Genomic DNA, 25,859 nt, shown 5'->3' on the forward strand with positions numbered 1-25,859 from the left:
AGTTAACTCCTTTAGCACTTTAGCATTAAGGCCTTGAGTTGATAAAATATTCCTGCAGTTTTCAAACTTCAGACTAAGAGATGCTGTTATCTGTGCCATGATATGAAAGAAGCATGTTAATCATCTTTCGGTACATCAATTACAAGATGGTGGACAAAAAAACTGACCTCTCTTTCTCTTTCTGTAGAATAGAGAATGTAACAGAACATTTTATGATTATTTAGTGAGGTTTTTGTGCTGTTGTATAAAACATTATTTTATAAAACTCTGGTGACACTAAATCAATATATGATCTAAAATATATATCCATAAAAGCTGCTGATTTTGCTTAAGGACCTTATCACTACATGTTTGATATACCACCTGTAAGCAGGATATCCTGGTCAACAGTAAAGACACACTCTTTACAAAGTGATAGACTGATCAGTGTACCAAGCAGCAAGAGACAAATTTATTATTTTTTTTCATGCAAATGTGTTAAATTGTTTGATGACAGAAGGAAATTCTACCCAATAACAAACTAACACTATAGAGGCCATGTATAATTCACCAGTCTCAGGCCAAGCTCTAATTTCTTGATCAAAAATATTGACCCAGGACAACAGAGCTAGACCTATATCTCTACGTTCATTGTAAAATGAACTGAGAAGCAGTGATGCTCTAAAGCAATCTTCTTCAAGCTTAACCTCAGGGAGTTTGTGTAGCTGCCGGTTTTCATAACAGCTGAATAAAATCCATATCTAATACTTGTGAGAAGACCAAGATATATTGATTAGACAAGTGGATTCAGGTGTAGCCCCTGCTTGTCACAACAAAAAGATTGAAGATCTACAGTATAGACAATGATTTTTGCCTCCACGGTGGTCTGGCTGGGGGATTTGAGGTGAAACAGTTACTGAAAGTTCTCTTACAACTGTAAGACTTGAGAGTGGTTTTATACATCCAAATAAAATGTCTTTAAATGTAAAATGTCTTAAACATCTTGACACCACTGTAACAGCAGTGTCAAGATGTTTAAGACATTTTACATTTAAAGACATTTTATTTGGATGTATAAAACCACTCTAAAAGCTTTTTTTTTTTTTATGGATGGCTTGGCCTGTCACTTTATTTACTAATTATGGACGCAATCTGAAACACAAAATGAATGTGAGCGGAAAGAACGCTGACTGCCAGTTTCTATTTGACAGTTCTTACCATAGGTCCTGTGTCTCCAGGTTCACCAGGGGCTCCCTGAGGTCCTGGTGGCCCCTAAACAAGAAGACAAGGAGAATTGGAGTTAATAGAAATTGTAAACTTGAAAACCTAATAATTCATTGATATTTTGATGATATTTTGTTGATATATTTGTTTTGTTTTGCATGCTTCAGACTTACTGCTAGACCATTGGGCCCAGGTGGTCCTCTTGCACCTGCCTCCCCCTAAAAATATCATTTAAAAAACATACCAAAAAGTAACTCAGCTATTTACTTGGACAACATGGGTTTGCTCAAAGTTGTCAGCTACTGAACAAGGCCTGATCTGCTCTAGGAGGACATGTGACTGGTCCTTTGGAGAAGATAACATAAATAATATTTCTCAAGGTCAAATAAGATTGTTTAGATGAGCTCACAATATTAACATTCTTGTCAATTTTCCTTTCTAGCCCTGTACCTGCTTTTTTAGACAAGGGAAATTTCACGTTGTTTAAGACTTAAGAGTTTGAATCGCTGCTTTATACCCTTTGTCCAGGAATCATGGCATGCTGGCCTGCTGCTTTATCACCTCCGAATCCTTCTGCCATTTGAGAGGACAGCTGGCCCTAGATAAGTCAACAAACAATTGATCAAATAAACAAGCAAACAAAAAATGCAGGAAATTAGAAAATACACATTTATGTAATGTAGCTGAATTTTATGATGGGCAAAATGGCAAAATATGCAGCACATAAAAAACACATAATAAACAACGAACAATAAACACATTTAAGTTTCATAAAACATATTACTTAAATTATATTTAAATGTCTATTTAAATTAAGGTTTATTAAATTATTGATAATACCAGTGACATCACAGTGACAGAAAACAGTATTAATCATGGCATTTATGTTATGTTGGCATATTGGCCACACTTATTTTAAATAATTGAATTAGTCTGCTGTACTCTCTCAAAGGCATGGGTTAGCATGCTGGCTTAATTTAAAGCTTTTAGAAGCCTTGCTCAAATTTTCCCACAATTTTTCACATGTGGTAATGAAAGTTTCCAAAAAGACCTTTTAATAAACTTCCATGTTAACATCAGCTCTGAATGGACTTTTTTTTTTAATCAAAAAAGCAAGCAAACACTTATTGTATTATTTACTGTATATAATATAGTACTCACTCCAGGAGGATGGCCTGGTGGACCGGGTTCTCCTGGTTGTCCAGGAATGCCAGGCTCTCCATCGTATCCAGGTGGACCTCTTACACCCTACAACCAAGGAATGATTAAAAAAATATATATATATTTTTTGCATTCACATGTGCCCATATTAGTTATGGCCTGGATTAGTGCGAGAAATGTTTCTGTTGTTTCTTACAGGTCTTCCTTTGGGTCCCTGATCTCCCCTGAATCCTGGGGAACCTGGTGGTCCCTGTCAATGACATATCAGTAAGGCAAATTAATAACAAAAAAAAAAGGCTGTTATGATGTTTTCTGTGGATTAGTCCGTTATAATTTATGATCGTTCATAAATGGGCAAGTTAATTTGCTAGAGAGCAGAAAATCTATTTGTTTGGAGAAAATAAAGTTGTCATGTGCTCTAGTGCCATCTGGTGTTCCAGAGAACTAAAGATACCGGTAACGTACGGCAAAAGTATGAAAGTAAGTTATCATGTGCCATCTACAATAGTTCTCTCCATGGGACATCGATTAATATTTTTTAATGACAGCTTACCATAGGTCCTTGTCGTCCTGGAAGTCCCGTTATCTGTAAGATATCACATATATTATGATATTGTTTACAATGTGACATCACATTATGTCACAACACATCAGCTTATGCATGCAGTTGATGTGATATATAATTCAAAATCATACATACAATTGGTACATCTCCAGGTTCACCCTTCTGACCCTGAAAAGAAAGATGACTCGGTTACAATACACAAAACAGGACAGAACAGCTTTGCAAAATTTGTTGATCGCTAAGGATGATTCCAGGAAAACAAAAAAAGCTTACCTTATACACTCTGCCTGAAAATGAAAACATGACACAAAGTAGGTCAGTCTGTCATGTTCATTAATCAAATCAAATCATATTCAATTATAGTAACAGATGGGGACTCGCACATTTTTTTCAGCCAAGGACCTTTTTAAGTGTAAAATAAATAAAGAAATTTCCACCCACAGAAACACAAGTTGACATTGTCTATAGCACTCCATTGAGATTTGTATTAAACCCATTCAGTTCAATTGAACAGTCAAACCAACTAATAACTCTTAGAACTCAATGTTTATATATATATATATATATATATATATATATATATATATATATATATATTTTTTTTTTTTTTTTTTTTTTTTCAAAATCACAGACGCCTGGATGTCCACAGTCCCCAATTTGAGAACTGTGATAGATGCATGCTTATCTTATTACTAATTTCAAGTTGTAATACTGTGCATACTGTTATGGTCACCACCGCCACCGCCATCTCTGTCCGGGAAGGTGCTCTGGCACACTGGGCAGCATTCACCATCAGGAATGATGACCTTCTCACAATTGATCACCTCATCACACTGCACATCATCGCACAGGATGGTGCCACTGTCACACACACAGATCCGGCATGGCTCAGGTTTCCACACGTCTCGGTTGGTGTAGACCTGCCCGTCCTCAAAGCAGCTGAGCTCATCTCCTGCACAAAAGAAACGACCATCTGAGGTCATCAGATTTTCTATTGCTTCAAAAGTATGTAGTTTAGCATGAAACGTTGTTTTTATATCGATCGGACAGGCACATATTCTTTCTGTATCATTTTCTTAAAGCCAAACCAAAGTGAGAAAAAATAATTACTGGAAAAAGTTTTCTGGGAAATGGTAAAGGGTAGATGTACCCTAATTTTCTCCACAGACTGAAACTGATTCATAAGAGCATGATCCAAGTAACCATTTTTGAAGAGTTCATAGGGTTTTTAATAATAATGTATTACTATTTTGCTACATTGTGTATTAGATAGCAATCTGAAATCCCAGTAACACACAACGCTATATTAAAATGCTTATTTCTGCAGTATTAGAATATGCGACTATAAATAATACAGATTTGCTGAATCTGGTGCCCTATATAAACATCTCAAACACCTTAAATTTAATTAAATGATAAAATGACCACAGCTAATATATAAACAGCAGGTGGCATCCATGAGCTTCCTGTTCTACCTTTACTGGTACCTTTACCACAGAAATGTGCATCTCATCTGCAGCTCCAGGCTCACTGGATGAGAGACAGCAGCAATGAATAATTGTTTCTGATGACACTTGTTAAAAAGTACAGCTATTTCAATGAAAGGATGTAGAAGTACAGTTACACTTTTGGTCTGTCCACAATCTATTGTTGTCAGAATAGCAGATTATTTTTTTAATTATAAAAATGTATGTATGGAGATGAATATAAGGTTATACTACTGTGCATACTGTTATGGTCACCACCGCCACCGCCATCCCTGTCCGGGAAGGTGCTCTGGCACACTGCGCAGCATTGTGCTTCTTTTGCACCAGTTCATAAATTAGCATAACATGCTGCTAATACACGAGTTGATCAACCCCCAATCCAATAAAATGTAAATTACTTCCAGTGAAGCCACTTTTTTTTTTTTTACTAAACACAGCACTTTTTTAAAGCCCTCTAGGCTCTCTCTGATAAGAAAGGCATACCTCTCAGTCCCTCTGGGAACTAGAACAAACAGTCATATAACTCATAAAGCTACAGGTACTTATTATTAAATCATATTTAAGTGCTCCTGGGCAAGAGACAACCAGGGCAGGAGATACCGTGAGTGAAAATCCAGGAAATGGCTGTATAAAGCACTGTTTTGCAATGAAAGGCTAATTTGTACGTGTAAAAGTGGTGGACTCGCTTAAATTCCTTTTTGCTCCGAAGGGTTTTTGTGATGTTGCATGAGTCATGCCAAATTCCATAGGGAGATCTGCTGTATTTGAGAAGGACCATATGCTCCAAAAGTACCCCACAGGAAGGATATGCACAAACACACAGAACTGGTAGGAACTTACCCTACCAGTTTTATATTTAAATCTGACCTGAATGATTTATAGTGTTTTCACATGAGTCAGTGGTTCTGTGACTAAATCCTTGTTTTTATTAATGAAAGGTCAGAATTTTTTTCCAAGACCAGATTAAAGACTCATAAATGTTGGTGTACTCTAATTTCCTGTCTTTTTTTTTTTTTTTTGTATGGGGGCGGCAGATGTCTACTTTGAAATGCAAGCACTAACCAAAAGACAATGGTGCCATATAGGTAGACTAAGACTTAAAATCAAACAACAAATGATAATGTACATTTAGGGTCATTTTTTTTAAAGGCACAGAATGAAAACCAAGCAGAGAAGTAGACAACTAAAACAAAAAAGTTGGAACATATTGTCTCACTATAGGGTGTATTTTGAGAGGAGTTTGAGGAGCATAAGAAATTTATGTGGAGAGAAGTGCAGTTCACAAGCCAGTTCTGAAAACCACACCAGTGGGCTTCTGAGAAATCTCCTTTTTTTTTTTTTTTTTTACCCCTAATTCATTGCAGACCCTGCAGTTTTAACCGACGTGTCCAAACGCACTGACGGCAGTGGGCGCATGACCCTTTAAGCGATTCTCCTGATGGTGATTTTCCAGCTTGCTGATATGCCCATTTAACTGTTGCTTATGCTCCGAATTAATCCTGTGTCAGTCCAGGGCTTGAGTCCAATCTAAAGAAATGAAGCCCTCGGTCACTTCCCCTGAAAATCGCATACAAAAAAGATTTAACACTTAATTTATGGCAATGATGCTCAGTCACAATTCTTTGGTAGTGACTGTCTAATAAATTAACTGTAAAAAAAAAAATGTGGTTCAAACAGGTTAAATTTTTGATATGCGCTCAGCTTATCAAAAATTTAACCTATTTGAACTACAAATTTAAAAGGGAACACACTTGGGATTTGATTTATACTGCTGTGTAAACTCCCACACCCTCACACTCTAGCTTCCTGAGATAACACAATCCAGTGCTATTCCAGCTTCATGCAATTCCACCAAAACACGCAGAACCTAAGGGGATAAATGGTGAAACATATTAGGCAGTTGCATAAGGCTAGGGGGAACAAAAGTATTGCTTTATGTGTTTTTCCCATCTAGGATGGGAATGCTCATGTACTGTGTTCAGGGATTTCTCTTTGGCCCCAGTTTCTAAAGGTTTAGAAAATGAGCCTATGGAAACAGTGACTCATTTAACAGATTTTGCTTTTCCAACTACAGCTATAGACATGTTTCCAAGAGAGATGAAGCACATTTATTGCTCACTGAGCCTTTCATTTTTTTGTCCACACTATAGCAGATGTTTAGTTTTAATTTGATTTGATTATGCAGCAACCGCTCGGGCAAAATGCTACACTTTTAGAAATAAGGTTCATATTTCAAAAGAGAACGAAAGCTCTAGGAATCAAAGAACCCTTAAATATCAAAAAAAAAAAAAAAAAAAAAAAAGAAAAAAAAAAAAAAAAAAAAAAAAAGAAGAAGAAGCTTTGTGGAACATTTTATCTAAGAATGTACAATACACTTCAAAATAAAGGTGCCAGAAACTGTTGTACAGAGCAATTGGCTAGACCAGGAGTTCTCAAACTTTTTGTAGCCAGGTATAACTTTTAGCTGTAAAATAGACTCCTCAGTACAGATTTTTGTTTTATTAAACTAATCCAACTATTCAAAAATTATTGTTTATTGATTATATTATTCTGATATTTTGAGAACCACTGGCCTTGAAAAACATTGTTAGGTTCCCAAAAGAACCTTTCACTGCATTGGTTAACAAAGCGTAAACATTTAAGGTATGAAATTATTCAAAAGTTTGTTCTGACTGGTCCAAATAGTTATCCTATGGCATTGCTCTAAAGAACTTTTTAAGAATTTTTAAGAGTATAGGAAGAGAGAAGAGTCGACTATGTCTATACTTCTGCAAGGGCTGAGAAAACCTTTAAAGGTTCTTTGCAGAATAGTACAGCTGAGTGTTTCCATATCATAAATATTTCAAACTATTCATTATTATTCACTATTCCTCAGCACTTGAGGAACTCTTAAATGGTATTCCTAACTAAACATGTGCATATTTTCCTACATCGTGTACCAGTCAAAACTTTGACCTGACATAATCGGACTCACAGACTTGTTCTTGACCCACTCACCTCTTTATGTTCCCTCTTTGAGACACATTCCCTTGTTTTTTTTTTTTGTTTGTTTTGTCTTTTGTTTTTATCAGAGATGAGACTTGTATGAATGAGATGCTCAGTCATCCACACTCCCGTGCACAGCAAATGCTCATGTGGTTTTAAAGCCTGTGATTATACCAAAACCTCCGTCTCCTTGGTCAAGACAGGCTGGTTTCTCAGAGGTTAAAGTGCTGATTAAGACACAGAAATTGGACATCTCTGAGGTTTAAGAAGCCTTACATGTCCCGCTGGTTTGGAAACAGGATACATGTTGAGGTGTAGTAGCCAATCCTAAATGAAAATGGACCTGATTACCATTTCTAGGATAGTAGTTAGTCTTGATTTTCAGATGCCTGCCCAGGACTATATTGCATATGTATATCCTGTTAGATGTCACTGCAACTGAATTCTGGCAAAAATCTTATTTGCCAAAAAGTACCCAGATATAACCAAGCCTAAATTTCCCAAAAACCTCACTACATAAATTGTAGCATGAGCATCACAATGAACAGTCTCTACCATTTAAGATGAATTTAACAGTACATTGCTTTAAGGAAACTAGGGCCTGGTCTGTATGGAAGAGTCATTTCAAATTGACAGATAAGTTAAGCATTTTCAGTATGATAAAAAAAGTGTTTTAAAACAAGCAAGGTGGTAGGTAACTACATGGTTAGCACTGTGGAAAGAAAAATTAGCAAGGAAAGAAAATCAACGTGCTGTCGGAAATGAGACATTAACCATAGAGAGGGTAACAGGTTTTACAAAGGCTGTCAGAATAACCTGCTCAAAGACAATAACCCCATTTTATCCCAGTCTAATAATCTCCTCCAAGGGGGTGATGTACCTGAAATAGCCACCCAATCCATGTAGCTTGTTAAAATTTCTGCATATTGTTTTACTTTTCTGGTTTTGAATCCCATTTTCTTCCAATTTTAGTGATTTGCCCATTCCTAACCCCAGCTACTGTACTTTTAGTACTTCAAGACTTTCAAGACTTCTACCTTATGTTACAAGGTTGCAGTGTCACAGGCAGATAGAATACTCACTAATACCAACAAGTATCATTCAAAATGATTAGTATCAGCTAGTATTATCCTAAATGACACTGAGGTAATGCCATTCTTTCCACTCAGAGATAAGGAATCATTTCTGTTGTTGTACCAGAAACCTTGTATTACATATTTTTGCCTTTACTATATTGCTTATGCATATCCTGTTAGATGTCACTGCAAATGAATTCTGGCAAAAAGCCTATAATGATGTAAAATTGGGTTTTTCTGTCAGTAATGTACATTTGACACATCTACTCACATAAATAAACATGGTTTTGCCAGGCCTACCAGACATCTACTGTTCAATATATTCTAGCTATAAATACACAGATATTATAATATATTTTGTCAAGCTAAATATGCATGACCCATGTCCCCATCGCATTCTGGACACATTGCAGGCTTTCATTCTTAATTTGCAGTTCCCAGAGCCTCCCTGAATGTGATCTGAGACTCCCTGAAGACAGAAGTTCTCTACCAGTTAGTGGACAGACTTCTTTCCACTGTCCCACTCTTGTCAGCTTTACTTTTACTCTGAGAGGAATCAGTGTAGGATCTGCTACGCCTTGAACTTTGCAATAAACAGGATATGCGTTGCTCTGAAATAAAGCACATATGGTGGCTATGCTCATTAGAGACACACTTTAAGGGCTAAAAAGCACACAAGCATCTGGAACCAAACAGTTTTCAAGGTCAGCTGAACTGTGATTGGGTAAAATATGTGGCAAAGAGTCTCCTTGACTCTCAAAAACATGACATGGTTGTGGGTCCAGTTTTGAGGTCTAATAAATTGAATTTTGGACAGAAAAATTGGAGAAAAATCGGAAAGAAAGTGCTGAAAAGTCTCAGTCTATTGTAGGCCACTGCGGTTATGTAGACTATAGTCTGGGTGCCCTATAACCAGACGACTGGTGCCTTTTTTTCTCAAATAAATTATAGTTATTCCAACACTGAGTCAAGATAACATGTAATCTATGGTATCATTACAGAATTTCTAAATAAACACCAGGATGAAGATTAAAGCACACCATAGATCTTCAAGTGGTTATTCTTCTGCCATCTGTGGCAATTTTGCTGCTTTTCTGGTCGTGATCACAATGCCCTAACTTTTTCAGAAGTCCAACATAATTACAGGTTGTTTGCCCAGTTTTATCATTCAAATGAACATTAAAAAGTCAGTCGCTGGGAAGACACACAAATTCACTTCACTTTTACTTCCCACTTTTGTCTCATAAAAATTATACCGCTGGTATTTTTACTCATGAGAAAACTCCAAACTACAAAAGCTAAAACTCAATCTAATCCATCTGCACAAACACACTCGTCTGAAATGTTTTAGACTATCCTCACAGTCTCATCTGCAGCCATATCGTGCATGGGAGTCTTGGTGATATCCAAACATTTGTTTTCCATATCCTCTCATGTGAAGCATGCACATGCATCTTCCAAGAATGTATAGACAATCTGCATCGTGGCGTTTGCTCATCCCAGATCAACAACATTTCTCTCTCTGTAAGCTGTTTATGCTTCACGCTTGAGACCACGACATTTGTTTATATGCTCTGAGAAAGCTTATTATCCCTGACGTATTAGTTCAGGCCTACTAAGTATGTCAAGAATGAATGTATACAAGCACAGTAAGAGTCTACCTTCAAAGAAAAAAAAGCTTAGGCACAAGGGAATAAGAGACTTTTGTACACCTCACATCTAAGAAACATTTATTCAAACGGCATCCCTTATTTGAGAACATAAATGTTATTTTAGGTTTTAAAATGTTGTCTTAATACTTATGCATTTCAGTCTCATAAGCACTTTAATATTTGATTACCTCTTTTGTCTGTTGATGCTGAATATAAACCAAAAATAATTAATTCTATTATCTACTGGGTTGTATTAATATTTACATAGCCTGTACTGTTGCCCTTTAAATATGGTACAGATATTAGAGGATGAATTGTCCAAGTGCCATGAGAAAAATGCCATGAACAAAATTTTATTTTATGTTTTCTGCTTCCAGTAGCATTTTTAATTTTTTTTTTTTATTAATTTATTTTTTAAATAAAAAGGAGGCTCAACTTTTAAGGCTCTAGTTAACCGATCAGAAGGTCAGGGGTTCAAGCCGCAGCACTGTCAAGCTACTACTGTTGTGCCCTTGAGCAAGACCTCTCTGCTACAGGGGTACTGTATCATGGCTGACCCTGTGCTCTGACCTTAGTTTCCCAACAAGCTGGGATATGCCAAGAAAAAGGTTTCACTGTGTCGTATTTTTTTGTCTGAAAATAACCACATAAAATACCTGATAGGAACATCCAATAAAATTGATTACATGTTATTTAATTTCTTTAGTGCTTTTAACAGTAGATATGGTCACAAAGAAGTTTTACAGAAATCCAGACGTACATTCCGGTTCCTTAATTAGCATGCCAGAGGTGACGGGGACAAGGAAAATCTCCCTAAGGCAACATAAGGAGAAAATTTTGAGAGAAACCAGACTCAAACCAGACTCCTCTTCTGAGTGACAGTGGTTAGTGGGATTATAAATCAGTACAATATACAGGTGTAGGAGAGTAAAGACAAGCAGTACTAAGTTTGTGCTGAAATGAGCACAGGATGATCACAGGTCTTTATGATTACAGCAGTTCTTAAAAACAAAAGAAACAACAATGAAGAAAGCATTCACATTTATACAATGTGTCCAGTCTAGATTTTCATAAAACATATTTCTTTCCAGCTGACCGATATAAACAGAGTCCTTATTTCCTGCAGTGCTTTTTCCACTCTCACGATTTTTACCCTCTCTGTTTAATAAGTCAGTACGTGACAGCTCACAGAGTCCCCACAGCTGTTTTGCCACAACTCTTTTGCTTACGCCTGCAGGCTCAGCCCCAAAACGAGGAGGTCTTTCATAAATATTTACTCCAAGCTGACCAGATTCCCCTTCACTTCATTAGCACTTCTTTGTCCCTCTCTACCTTGAAAAGCACATGATACTTGTGGCTGTTTGCTCACAGAATGCATATACAAAGACAAAAAGAAAGAGATTTTGAACAAGCCGAGGCCCGAGCCCTCTGGTTTTAACATTTCAAACACAAGGTATATGTTCTGAAGGCTAAGGAAGTGCACAGCACTCTCAAGGGGCCTCTTAAGAAGCCTGAGCATGCCATGAAGCTCTGCCATGGTCCAATGATGTCAATTTTTTAGGGAGTGGAGGTAGGGCACTTATGTGAAATTTTCAAATTTTATACAAGCCATGGTCAAGTAAACATTATGCAGGGATTAAACTGGACTGCATGTCACTGGAGTGGTACCCTTTTACACCTTTTGTCTCTTTTACCTGGGAAAAGTAATGCAGTGGATCTTTAAAACTTATTTAAAAGGTATAACATTAATACGTTGATATGTAAATTTAGTCAGGATTTGGTTTAAGCTTAATAATAACGTATTGTTATATTGTAATATTATATATATATATATATATATATATATATATATATATATATATATATATATATATATATATATATATATCATAATAATTATAATTATAACAATAATGTATCATATGAATATACAAAATTAGCATAAAATAAAATGATAAATAATATAGTAATAAAGAATAAATACCAAATTAAATATAAATACCAAAATGATCAAATGCTATATTTAAAATATATATATTTTCAAATCTTTTTTTAACAGAGTTTATAGAGGTTGACTGCTTAATAAAAGGTATTCTGTTCTGATGCACAGTGTCACGATTCAAATTAAAGGTAGATGCAAATGCAGAATATAAGTGAAAGGTTTAATAAAGTAACAAACAAAGCACAACACAAGACTTACATGGAACAAAGACAAGCATAACGTGATACATGCGGACAGAACAAGCAATGCAAGACAACAGTGCAGTCCTGAACGTGGCTATACACACACATACACACACACACACACACACACACACACACGCTATTGAGATAAATGTGAAACAGGTGAATTGTGCCATGGTGCAATGGCTGATGGGAAACGTAGTTTCTAGCCCTTCTCCGATATTACAGACAGAACCCCCCTCCCCCTTAACACACGGCTCCCCAAGCGCGTAATTAATTCAGGAGGGGGTCCTGGATCCCCAGACCAGATGTCCCTATGCATGTCAGAGTTCCATTGTGTGTCAGCCCTCACAGGGCTGGATAGAGAACACTTGACGTCTTCACTGAGGTTCAGAAATAGGTCTGTCTCTTCTGCACCGCAGAGAGATGACATGATATCCCCAGCCTGGCTTGAGCTCGGAGTGATGGCAGAGAGAACAAAGCTCAAGGCAGAGCCCAAGGGGGGAGCGACATTCACCATGAAGCTAGAGAGGGGAGCAACACTCTCGACGAGGCCAGAAGGGGGAGCGAAGTTCTCTGCGAGGCCAGAGGGAGCGTAATGCTCTCCGTGAAGCATGAGGGTTGAGTGATATCCTCCGTGGAGCAGGAAGGGGGAGCGACCTATAGCGCAAAGCAAAGAAAAGGTGCGATGTCTTCAGCAGAGCATGAAGGCAGAGCAACGTCCTCAGCCAAGCAGGATGGCAGCACTACGTCCTCAGCCGAGCAGGATGGCAGTGCTACGTCCTCAGCCGAGCAGGATGGCAGCCCTACGTCCTCAGCCGAGCAGGATGGCAGTGCTACGTCCTCAGCCGAGCAGGATGGCAGCACTACGTCCTCAGCTGAGCAGGATGGCAGTGCTACGTCCTTAGTGGAGTAGGAAGGCAGCGCGATGTCTGAAGTGGAGCCTGGCGTAGTGACGTCCGCGGCAGAGCAGGGAAATAAAAGGGAGCTCTTGGCCCCACTGTGAGGCGGAGCAATGTCTTCAGCTGAAGAAGGAGACAGAGCGGCGTCCTCAGTCGAGCAGGGAGGCTGAACAACATTCTCCATTGACTCGGCAGGCTGAACGAGATCCACAGTGGGGGAGGGAGGAAGATCGATGTCCTTGGTGGGGCAGGGAGGGTGGGAGATGTTTTCAGCCTGGCTGGAAGGCTTCTTCTCAAGCTACTCCCTGAGGGAGTACATCATGTCGAGTCATTCCCAATTGGCCTTGATCAGGCAGAATCTCCCTTCCTTCTCCCACCTCAGTTTTTCCCTTTCTAAATTGGCCTTTTGCATGCTGAAAAAAATCTGCTGCATCTATTTATTTGTTCTTGCAGAATATAAGTGAAACGTTTAATAAAGTAACAAACAAAGCACAACACAAGACTTACATGGAACAAAGACGTGCATAACGTGATACATAGGGACAGAACAAGCAATGCAAGACAACAGTGCAGTGCTGAACTTGGCTGTATACACACAACTGCTAATGAGCTAAACGTGAAACAGGTGAATTGAGACATGTGACATGGTGCAATGGCTGATGGGAAATGTAGTTTCTAGTCCTTCTCCGATATTACATGACGCATAGTAACAAAAAGAGGCCTCTCCACTTTTTCTGTATTTTACAGAAGTTATATGTAGAAGGCAATGTATGGCAACACGAATCTGAAGTTGCTTTTTCACTGTCTTATAGAAAAAGTCCACACTTTGAATGACATTGTTGACAAAATTTTTAAATACCGTTTTGGACAGTGAACATTGGAGCTTTTGGTCCCATGATTCAACTGTGGAAATTAAATCATACAAAAAAAAAAAAAAAAGCACCTGCATGCTGGGAATGTTGTAGGCGGCAAGTAACAGCTCTGTGTTTTCATTTGATCTACAAGGTCATGTCGCTGAACTAATGTTGCAATCTGGAAACAAGGTAAAATGATAGGACATGCCTTCATCCAAATTGGAAACCTTATCATTTGCAGTAATTCATAAAACTACTCAGTGTAGTCCATCGTGCATGGAACAATGTTTAAAAATGTGAAAATCGTGCTGCTGAGGATCATGCTTGATTGTTTTTATGATCTAGAAACAGTGTATTCTTTTAAGCTTATGCATACTTTTCCTAATAGTCATAAGCAGCTGGTTTGGCGTGTTGTGTGAGAAGCTTATTCCGGACGGAAGGGATTACCTCTCTAACTCTAACATTTTTTTTTTTTATTTCAACAGAAGGTTTTTCAACTTTTGTCAAAAATCAAAGTTCATGAATGTCCATTATGAGTAAAGGAAGTTGTGCACACAATGTAGCCTTAGTGTATATCTTCTATAAACTTTATTTCAAGATCAAGCATTTATTATAAGCATAATGCATATTATGCACTAGTTATGAACAACATTATAATAACAATATATAACTATACAAGAAATAATGTCAATAAATAAAGGAAAATTGATAAGCTGTAATGCTCATGTGTAAAAACTATTATTTCAATTCATTGGCAAGGGTTGAAGGAATCAAAATAAGATCTTGCAAGCTAACTTCATCCTTGATGAAAATTAATAATGCAAAATATTGCTTTCGTACAATGTAGAATTATGTTACATTTTTATTACCTTGCACTATGAGGAAAAAGAAAAAAAAGCACATGGGAAATTGTCCCTGTTCAGACCCAGACATTAAACATCCCTCTGCCCACAGGAAATACCGGTCAACTTCCTGCAGGGCAGATAACTCGAGAACAAGCTTACTAACAAAGTGACGAATGTCCTCCTTTGGAGAGATGTTTTAGGTTTCTCTTTATGTCTCTTTTGCCTCATAGCACATTAGCAATAAATGAGAATACAGTAAACTGGATTATATGAAAAACAGTTCTATTATGGTCCATGGTTAAATAGATGTGAATGGGAAAAAATAAATGTAGATCCTCACATGTGCCACTGATGAAGTTAGGTTAAATATGGTTAGGATCACAAGTGGCAGTTGTACTTATCAGATTAGAAACATCAACTTATTTCATTTTAAATGCATTTTAATAAAAGCTAATACGCCCAATAAGCATGAATAACACACCACACCACAATGTTCTGAATAACTTATAAAGGTATTGCTAAGCACCCCATCCAGACTGTACCACGCCTTGTGCCCGATGCTCCCTAGGATGGGCTCCAGGTTCCCCAAGACGCTGTAGGATAAGTGCTATAGAAGATGGATGGATGGTTTTTCCAAGTGTTTCCCCAAAACCAGAGTATTATACATGAGCCCCGGTTTTCTAGTTCCTTCCATGATTTCTATTTAAAGAGTGTATTGATCAAGAACACGTTCTTCACTTTCAGCCAAAAGAACAAAAGGCAAATTAATAACAAGACATGTGTTACTCGATTTAAATGTAATTTTATAACTTAAATACAAGATGAGTGTTCTACTTGACGGCAGATGTCTCTAGTCAAAACACATGGCAGCACAGTGCTGTTTTCCATACGGTAACACCATCAAACCTGCCTTGGCCCAAAACTTACTAACCCATGCAGACATTTCCACATAAACCGGTCTGGTGCAGAGGGACTCGAGATGGGTCCATGATTTGCAACACAGTCTCATTACAATTCCAAAAAGCACACAATGTTAAAGTGTTTAGATGACTTCATTTACTGCATTTCCAAAACACTCTCTGAGTTTTTGTCAGACTTTCAGAGTGATTTTTGTTTTGGTATGGGATTTCACACCCAGTTTGTTTCATTTACACTACAGTTATGTCAAAGTCCTTTAGGAAAGAATTCAATAGTAAAACTTAGTTCGGTGAGATGCTAATCATTTTTTTTTTTTTTTTCTCAGTCAGTCAGACAACAGAAGATACCTGATCTATCACTGTCATCTGAAAGCAGACTGAACCATTACATTTGTACAATAATTCAAAAGGTGCAAACAGTATGGCTAAATTCAGAATCATCAGTAGCACTGCTTTTGAAATTTTAATATGTTATAAAACTTAATTCTAATAACACAGCACTGTTTCATTCAGGTTTATATTAATGCTTTCGTGCTAATAAGTTTTTGTTTCTATCGTAATAACTTAGACACTCAATAAACAGTTTTTTATTATTATTATTGTGTCATTGTAATGGCGAAGGCTTCTGTGAGGAGATGTTTGTTTAGCAGTTCTCAAACAAATCTCCAATGTCAGCATTTTAAAACAGTCAGATAACGTTTTCAGACACTGGAAACTTAAGAACGTAGGGCTCTGGGGTTTCTCAGTAACATGAAAAGCTGTGCTTTTTGCCTTATTAACTTCAAAATAGAAACAAAAAGAAAGAGTGATGAGGGAAAGAGTGTTTATAGCTGCTATAATGTAAGAAGAACAGGAATTAACTTGTTTTATGGATGGTTCACAACATCAAATGTAACTATAAACAAATAAAAAGTATTATACGTTCTTTAATAAATAAAAATGGCTGTAGTATAAGAGGATTAAAACACTTATGGACATGCTGTTATAGTAATATTATCGACGTTTTGGTGGTAACAGTTTAAAGGAGTTAAACAAGCCTGTTGATTATTTTCTTATGACAGAACACTCCATCATATTTAACATATTTAACATCACACAGATGCTATTGTAAAGGATATTTGGGGAACTGTCTTCTATTAGAAACTGTAAAAAATAAAAAGCAACCTTGCACAAGCCCTGACCCCACATCGATGTTATCATTTTTATCTAGCAGTGACCTTAAATTCAGACGTTTTGCTTGTCACATGAACTTTAGCGCATGCTGTAACAGATGCTGAATGTTAAAGAAAAACATCCTCATCCACATTTACAGCTCATGAAATCCACAAGAACCACGACCACACTATAAAATCCCTAAACATATGTACTTTGCAGACATCTGCTATATTTATATGAACTATGTTTAATGTTGGTACAGTCCATGGCACCTCAACTGACATCTTTATAATAAAGAATAAAATAAATGAAAGAGAAATCAAAGTAGTATAGATTGCTTAAAAAAATTTAAAAAGCGGGGAGGGGGGGGTATTAATAATTGTAGATAAAAGAGATAAATGTAAGTCGCTCTGGATAAGGGCGTCTGCCAAATGCCATAAAATAAAATGAAATTTAAAAAGAATAATCAGGATACACTCCCTGATGAGTCCTCTCACTTCCCTCAATCCCTGTCCAATTCTCCACGATAAGTAATTTAGGACTGTTCATAGTTTTAAAATGATGATTGTAAATTTGATTTAGATATCATTTGTGTTGAAATAATCCCCATGTACTAACAGTATTGCTATTATTGCCAGAAGATTTTTTATAATACATTAAAAATACAGTGACTGTAATGTTCAATATATGTCACAACCTGAACCTGTAAATATTGTATAAGTAAGGGAAACCCTGGATGAGCTACACAAGGTCTGTACATGTGTATATGTGTGTTACTGTTCTTCATTGGTTCTCTGGATTCTTAAGGATTCTTGGTTTCCTAAAAGAGGTTTTACTTGGAACCCTTTTTGGAAACACTCTTCTACATACAGCCTTCAAAGGTCAGTCTATAGGAAATAATTATTGTTTTAGGGTTCTTGATTCATCCTGTTTTTTTGTTGTTGTTGTTGTAAGCCCATCTCAAGGACCCTGAGTTCCTAAACTCCTCCCTCATGATAACTAGCTAGATATGATGGAGAATAGCTGTAAGGAATTTCTTGATACAACCTTCCCTCACTCCCTGTCCTTATCTTATCTTATATAGTTCAACTCTTTTCTCTGCAATCTGGTAATCCTTTCAGTTGATAGTTGGGGGGAAAGAAGCCTTGTGAAGGAGTTAGTGCAACCAAAGGCACCATGTGCTGCTTGGCAATTCTAGCTTCTAGTATGAACGTTATATTGGGGATCATTAGCATTCTTGATGCACTGCTAACCTACATCCCTGTATGCAAAACTCAACATGTCTCCATAAATGCTGAATCATGTATATGGCACATATTGGTAGATCAGTTAGAATAAATTTCTGCTCTGTCCGCAAAACTGGATATAAGGAATTGGGATAATTGCTAGCTACATCCCATGTCCACATAAGCAGCGGAAAAGGACATAATTCCTTAAACAGCATCCAGAACACATAATCACCAAGTACAGGACTCTGCAGAAAGGAATAAGAAACTATGCCAGCTCTGCTGACTCATGTGTCATGCTAATGCAACTAGCACAATCACCTTTCTTAGTCATGATTTTAAGGGTTTAAAGAAGTTAGTTTGAAGAACAGCTAGCAAAGTATGTGACTAGACTGTTCAGTAAGTATTTGACAAGTTCGAAGAAGGTTAGGCATTAACTTTCCTGCAATGTTATAAAATGTCTGATGTAATAATGGCTAGCTTAACAATCTTATTAGAGTGTTCACACAACAGGGGGTGTGAAGTAACTTAATGCAAAGCATTTATTTGTACTTTACTTGTGTTGTTTGCTGGTAAAACGTTTGTCTTTTACACTACATTTGTACAGTCAGAGTTCTTTTCATGCTAATTAATATTTGAGAGATTAGACATAGTTGCTGTTATTTCACTTTCTTTTCACGTTCATCAGTTCCTTGATTTACCATCTAATTTACTATCAGTAACTAAAAGTCAATTAACTTATAAAAAAAAGTGTGCTTTTCTTGAGAAATTTAGTATTTTTACCACCTTGACACACAACCCAGTTGCACAAACAAAGTATGTAAGTTCCTAGTTACACAAAGTATTAATTAAACATTAAACATTAGCATTAACGTTCCTATAGCTAAAAATGTTGGACCAAAAAATTGTCTAAGATACAGTTTGTGCATAGAAATGAGCTGGTAAGTTTTGGTGAGCATCTTGCAGAACCAGCCACAGTTCTTCTGGAGACTTGAACTGTTTTGGGGGGTTTTTGCATCAAAACCCAGCAACCTTCATTATGTTTTTTTTTTTTGTCTGAAAAGTGGTCTCTTACATAATATACTGCTTTCTTTACTGACATTCGAACATGTTTCTGTAACATTTAATTTTGTGCTGGAAAACTAAAGTTTGGAAGTCTAAGATGTTTTTGTACTGACTCGATAATGTAGATATATGTCTTATTTAAGAACTCAGAACACCTAGAAAATTTGACAGATTGTACACAAAGATCCAAGAAACATAGCATTTATAAGATGTTCTGCTAACATAAAATTGCTAGCTGGAAGGTAAGTGTTGGTTTTATGTTGGTAGATTCTCAGAGCTATGGTCATATCTGTCATTAAAGGTGTTCGTTAATGAGCTGCTACACCCTTCCTGATGATCACGCGTCACTTCTTGATGTCTTCAATCTGGGTATGTGGAACAAAAAATGATCTATCATGGAATTTTTGTTGGTGATGTGGTGGATTAAAAGACAGTTAGATATGGTTAATCTACTCAAAGAGACAAGCCCACATGATCTTCAGGCAAATGAAAACAGCTGTGTAAACACGCAGAGCTTGTGAATCAGTCTAACAGGGGCTTAACACCCCCATTTGCCTTTCACCCACCTTTACATGTTCAGCAATGCTAGCCATCTGTTTCTCGCACATTATAATCCTAAATGGTTGGCTGTGAATAATCAGAAACTTATCACTCCCTTTGATATACAGAGAGGAGGGGCAGAGGATTGGTTTCTGGTTTGTTTGCAAAAGCTGACTGGTTTGCTCATGATAAAGGAGCTCACAATAATTTCCACCATTTTCCAGCTGACTATGCCACAACACGCTTGGGTTTTTCATGTTCTTCCAACTTCGGTTGTTCTCGGACACAATGTTTCTAACATCAGCAGTACAACTTCTTCCCAAATTGAGTTTTGGGAGCCATCGTTTGTTTTCTAATAACTGCCAAAGCAACCAGTTGGACATCTGGAAGTCATCCCCCAGCTCTGCTTTTTATTTACTTTAAAAATTGTTCCCATAGAGCAGCCTCATAAGCAGGATCAACATCTATCATCCATGCCGTTCAGACATCGAGGGGTATCGCAGTAGGTTTGGATAGATACTGTGGGTTACATGTGAAGGCTTTTCCAGTTCAGGCTGAGCTGAAGATCACGTTTTCCAATGTGGTGAGCTTTTTTTCTGGTGGAAGCAAAGGAGGCAAGTCATCAAGTCATCGCTCAAAAATGCAGCACATGTTTTCCATCAGCGCGTTGTTGCAGACCTGGTTGAGTTCGCATACTTGAACGCTGAGCTATGTTAGAACAGACTAAAGTAAAGTAAAGTAACAACGACTGCAACCAATTTTGAGGATCAAAAAAACGGTGATGGAATTAGGAATTTGATATCTCATGTATATAAAAATTGTTAAGATGGTGCCATATGTTACACAAATTGTATCACTTTATGAGTGGTATTACTATTAGACAGACTTTGTGACTATAAGATGGCTGAAATAGAGAGGATTACAGTGCTTCTTATACTAAGTAAAGAGCTGAAGATGATAAAGAGACAATGAAGAAGTCATTAGGGCTGTAATCCAAAGTGTGGATGGAAGGTTTGTGCCTGTCCTTAAGGTTTTTCTAACAATCATAAGCAGACCAACTTCACTAGATGGACCATTTCTAACATTTTCACTTTTTTCTATATCCTTTATTATTAGAATCCAGACTTACTGCACAAAAATCTTTAGGTGCTACTTCATGTTCTTGGTGTGGGAGGAGTGGCAGTGGCTCAGCGGTTTAGGATCTGTGCTTAGTTACCGGAAGGTTGTCAGATAAATCCCAGAGTTGCCAGGTGGCCACTGTTGGGCCACTGAACAAGGATTTAAACCATTAAACTCTCAGCTCTATGTTTAGTTTGGGTTCTGCCTCACTCCTTATTTGCTTTAGATATCACGCTAACAAATGTAACATGGCACTTTTTCAGCTGCGCAAGTTTCTTGGAAGCATTCAGATTTAATTCCACTTCAGCCAACATGAGACGGAGTCATTTCCGGGCATCATGGCATGACTCATGAGGAAGTCTGGAACTGAAATATAACGCATGAATAATGAAGAGAATGTAAATGCCACGTATGGGGAAAAAGATCTACATAATTGTTCCTCATTAAGCTGGTTGCATGTCATATAAAATGCCAATAATTTTATATCATCATATAGCTAAATAATATTAAGACTTTACTGTATGCCTGAACAGGCGTGTTGTTTTTGTTCCTAGTCCTCCTACGCCTCGTCCACAAAAAAGTACTTTCAGCATTTATAAAGAACCCAGATTCCCACAACCACATTTTAGCTGTAATTTCTTTTACTTCAAAACACATAAATGCTACTGTTGTGGTCCAAAAGCTCAACGGCAGCTGTGGTCAATACTTTATTTTCATTGGGTTTTCATTTCTTCACTTGTAGCATGCAATCATTCTTTATTCCTATCCACCATTTTCCATATAAAGTCTCAGTTTGCAACTTATTATAACTTATTAGTTCTTGCTCAGACTTGCATCATGCATAATGCTTCTTATCTAGGTCCATAAATACTATGTCAAAAAACGGTCTTGGAAACCACAATCAACAGCATTCAGTGTCGTGATTTTGTGAGTTTAGAGACACTCTATCAGCATCTATCAGCATCAGAACTTCAAGATTAAAATGTCAAACTGCTCATCCTCGCCATTAATTATGATGTTCCTGTGACTTAACCAGGAATTCCCAACAGCAAGCGTGCAAAATAAATGTTTAAAATATTACATCCCAACAGAAAATGTTATTGTTACTGGGAATGTTGTGCTCACACAACGTTCCTGGTTAGCGTGTCAGTGTTAATGTTCATGCAGCTAAAGATGTTGAAGTAACATTTACAAACATTACGAGAAAGCCTTCTCAGAACACCCAAAAAAAAAAAAAAATTCTGCTAACCTAGAATTCTGATTCTGAAGTGACACAAGACTTAGAAAGTAGTTATTATGGTTAGTGCTGTGCAAATAAAATGACGAACAGTTTGATGTTTAAATGGAGAATTAAGGTGAGAGTAAAAAAAAAAGAGTCTAAAAAAAAATCTTACTTCACTGTACATCATCGGCGAATAACTTTACAGGCAACCAAGTGCTGAAAATGAACTATTAAATGAAATTATCTTGCACAAAAGATCACCACAGACATGAAAACTAGTCTGATCTTGTTTCATCTCATGTTTATAGACCTGTTCACAACACATTCACAAACACAAAACTTTCCACTGCCAAAGGAACATATTATGTATGTTCAAGAAGAAAATAATGTCTTTAATATGATTATTATGATTATTAACTTGATATAAAATGGTGACTAGATTATTATGCCTTTCCTTTAAAAATGTACAGTATGTAAACTGCCAGTTCTTAAACAGACCTCTGTTATGTCATTGACCACCAGGTGGCGCACTTTGTACAGTGTATTACTATATTCATTTCCAGTTCCAAAAATTACAATTAGCTATAAAATAGCATCAATTTCAGTGTGCGTCCATACATCATACCATGTCATCTTTAAGGCTCAAAATTCAGGCCTCTGTTTAAAAAAAAACAAAAACTCAGGGTAGACTGAGTGACATCAGTGAGGGGGAAAAAATGACGTCATATGTTTCACATCTACTAAAACACCCAGCGTGACTGAAATAATAGTGCTCAGGTGTTCTGGGTCCAGATGTGTTTTTCCTCCCTTTCTCTCTTCCCTTCCTTTCCCTTGCTTGTTCTCATCCTGCACGTCTCACTCACAACATCTGCCCCAGATTAGAATGGAAGCTGTGCTCCTTTAAAAACTTAAGAGTAAGAGTGAAGGCCACAATAAATCATTTAATTCTTTTTAGCTTATTTAACACATTGAATCCAACCCATCGTTTAATTCCTAAGGACGTCATTTGTTGAATTTAGGGAAGAGAGTACTCTGTGTTCCACTCTGTGGAGTTTCACACCCCTTATAATACATTCTGCAGATGTCAGGGGAGTGTTCTGTGGGAAATAATTATCTTGAAGTGGGCAGCAAAAAAGAACAGTAAAGACTTTAACATCGCCGTTTGCATTGTTTCCATTTCACATCACACAGTCCTTGTCAACCTCACCATCATGACTTGTAAAAACGAAGAAAATGATAAAACTGTTTGAGAATAATTAATCACAATTAATTCACCATTAGGGGAATTCACGAAAGGCTTTACTTTCTTCAACAGTTCTAACTTGCACAAGAAGATCCCGAATCCATGACATGTGCTTGACAAGCCATCTCTCTTTGAGAAAACCATCATGAAAAGTGGTAAATCCAACGTACAGTTAGAAAGACTGATAAAACAACTATGAACACATTTGAGCATCTCTTTCATTGAGTCATTCATGAGTCATTCTAAGACAATTCTGTGATAAGGCACATCCAAGAAATGAACAACTTATGTGGAGTTGAAAATTGTTACATGGTAAATCGTCTCATCACAGGTCTCATCATACAAGAGCTATATAAGGTATAATAATAAAGCAGGAAAATTATATCAGTACATCTTTTAGCTTAGCTTGACTTACCACTGTTTCCGTCTTGGCATTTCACGAACAGTACTTGTGCCAGTGATAAAGCCAAAAATAAGAAGATCCTGGAATGCACAAAGCTCATCATGTCTATATCCAAGACATGAGCCTCCTTTTGTGCAAAAAAAATTTGGGAGAGAGGGTAAAAGAGTCCACGTTTATCGCTGCACCATGAAGACAGACTGAGGCTTTTCCTGCTCTGAGGAGCAATCAGACCCAGCCCAACTTTGTGCTGTCTCTCTTGCTCTTTCTCTCTCTCTCTCTCTCTCTCTCTCTCTCTCTCTCTCTCTCTCTCTCTCTCTCTCTCTCTCTCTCTCTCTCTCTCTCTCTCTCTCTCTCTCTCTCTCTCTCTCTCTCTCTCTCTCTCTCTCTCTCTCTCTCTCTCTCTCTCTCTCTCTCTCTCTCTCTCTCTCTCTCTCTCTCTCTCTCTCTCTCTCTCTCTCTCTCTCTCTCTCTCTCTCTCTCTCTCTCTCTCAACTTCAAATAAGAAGAATGCTGACCACCCTAATTTTCCACACCTTTTTGTCAGTGCTCTCTCATAAACATCCAATCACAGACATGTGTGGTTGCACTGAACCCTGTTCACAATGCAATTCTTCCTCGTGAAATAAATGGTGAGATTTTTTTAGATTAAAAAAATGTCAATATGAAACAACAGGTTTAACATTCTGATACTTTTAACATACTGTACTAATCATTTTAAAGAGTGCACCATTTTTTCCCACAGAAATTGTTACTAAGCAGGACTGTAGACTGGTTTTATGACCATCTTAATGGCAGCAAACGTAGTTGTTGCTGACAGACAACTTATGAGGGAACAAGAATAGAGCTCAGATCCAAATTTGGCTAAAAAAAAAGGTTAAAAAGGAAGCAAGAATGAATATAACATATGAAAATGTTATATCAGTGGCTAGAAATGCAAAATGACTGCAGGTATTTCCTGTGGTTCCCAATGAGCTGTCTGTTTTGTATGACTTTGTTCTGTAGGTTTTTATTTATTTATTTATTTATTTATTTTAACTATAAACCACAATAGTGAATTGTTGAGTCTAGCTCATTGTTCCTCTCAACAATCAGAAAAATTCACTAAAATTTGTAATCTAGTCAGTATGGTAAATAAAATTGTGAATCTTGTGGAATCTTCTTCCAGATTGTATAAACCATACCTCATATGTTGAGCAAATGTGCAAATGCTGATGTGTATCGCATATATTTAGATCAAGCATGCAGTTTTTTTTACCTTTTGGGTTCATCTAAGGAATGTATTCCTATGTATCGCTCTACTTTGTTGTCATTGTTTTCTTTATCACTTTTGATTCCACTAGAAAAAAAGAACCATCACCTAATCTCTTCTGGGATGATTATTGATCAGTGCATTAATTTACTGTTTTCATCCACTGATAAACATGATTCTCAATGTATAGAGTACAATACATATAATAGTACCTAATAATTATCCTTAGCTAATTTCAGCTCCTGATATTTTGCATGCAACTCAAATGTAAAGTGTCAGATTCTTTTCCTACTGATTGTGCTAATTCAATAATTGATATTACTTTATTTATTGCAAATGGCCTGGAGGGAGCATGTAGTAACACGATCTAAATCAACATTACATTACACTATTAAGTAAGGAATATAATGCCTGGGGGTGTGTTATGATAGGAAAATAATCAACGACAGGGTGGTGTGATGAAGGCCAACATGAAACAGTGTCAATGTTACTTAGATGTTAAAGCTTATTATTTTCCAATAACCGCACATCCCCAAATGTTTTATTCACCTGATTCCATAGGAAATTGCCCATGCTAAAACATTTTTTTGTCACGAATCCTATAAGAGTAATAAGGCCTATAAGGGTGTCCCTTATTACCTTGGCATGATGTCTCCTCCTTCTTACTGCTGCATCCATGGTGTGTCGAAGTATTCTGTCACAAATTCTACGTAATGGACATTAGGATGGACGCAAGTGCAGATAAGATAAGTGCGTCCTCAGCGGAGCAGGAAGGCAGAGCCACGTCCTCAGCAGAGCAGGAAGGC

General features: G+C 37.1%; 1 protein-coding gene across 1 annotated transcript in view; it reads right to left on the reverse strand.

Annotated features, from left to right (window-relative positions):
• col5a2a (collagen, type V, alpha 2a) overlaps positions 1–24,090 on the reverse strand; it is a 42,589-nt gene extending 18,499 nt beyond the window's left edge. The window contains exons 1-10 of the mRNA XM_017469854.3: positions 23,817–24,090; positions 3,651–3,881; positions 3,203–3,216; positions 3,065–3,097; positions 2,918–2,950; positions 2,561–2,614; positions 2,365–2,451; positions 1,721–1,801; positions 1,377–1,421; positions 1,198–1,251 (exon numbers count right to left, since the gene is read on the reverse strand). Coding sequence (XP_017325343.1) covers positions 1,198–1,251; positions 1,377–1,421; positions 1,721–1,801; positions 2,365–2,451; positions 2,561–2,614; positions 2,918–2,950; positions 3,065–3,097; positions 3,203–3,216; positions 3,651–3,881; positions 23,817–23,907 — 723 coding nt within the window. The 5' untranslated portion in view covers positions 23,908–24,090. The remainder of the gene's footprint in view (positions 1–1,197; positions 1,252–1,376; positions 1,422–1,720; positions 1,802–2,364; positions 2,452–2,560; positions 2,615–2,917; positions 2,951–3,064; positions 3,098–3,202; positions 3,217–3,650; positions 3,882–23,816) is intronic.
• Positions 24,091–25,859: the final 1,769 nt, after the last annotated feature.

The sequence above is a fragment of the Ictalurus punctatus genome, chromosome 6 (genome assembly GCF_001660625.3).
Source record: "Ictalurus punctatus breed USDA103 chromosome 6, Coco_2.0, whole genome shotgun sequence".
Taxonomy (NCBI): Eukaryota; Metazoa; Chordata; class Actinopteri; order Siluriformes; family Ictaluridae; genus Ictalurus; species Ictalurus punctatus.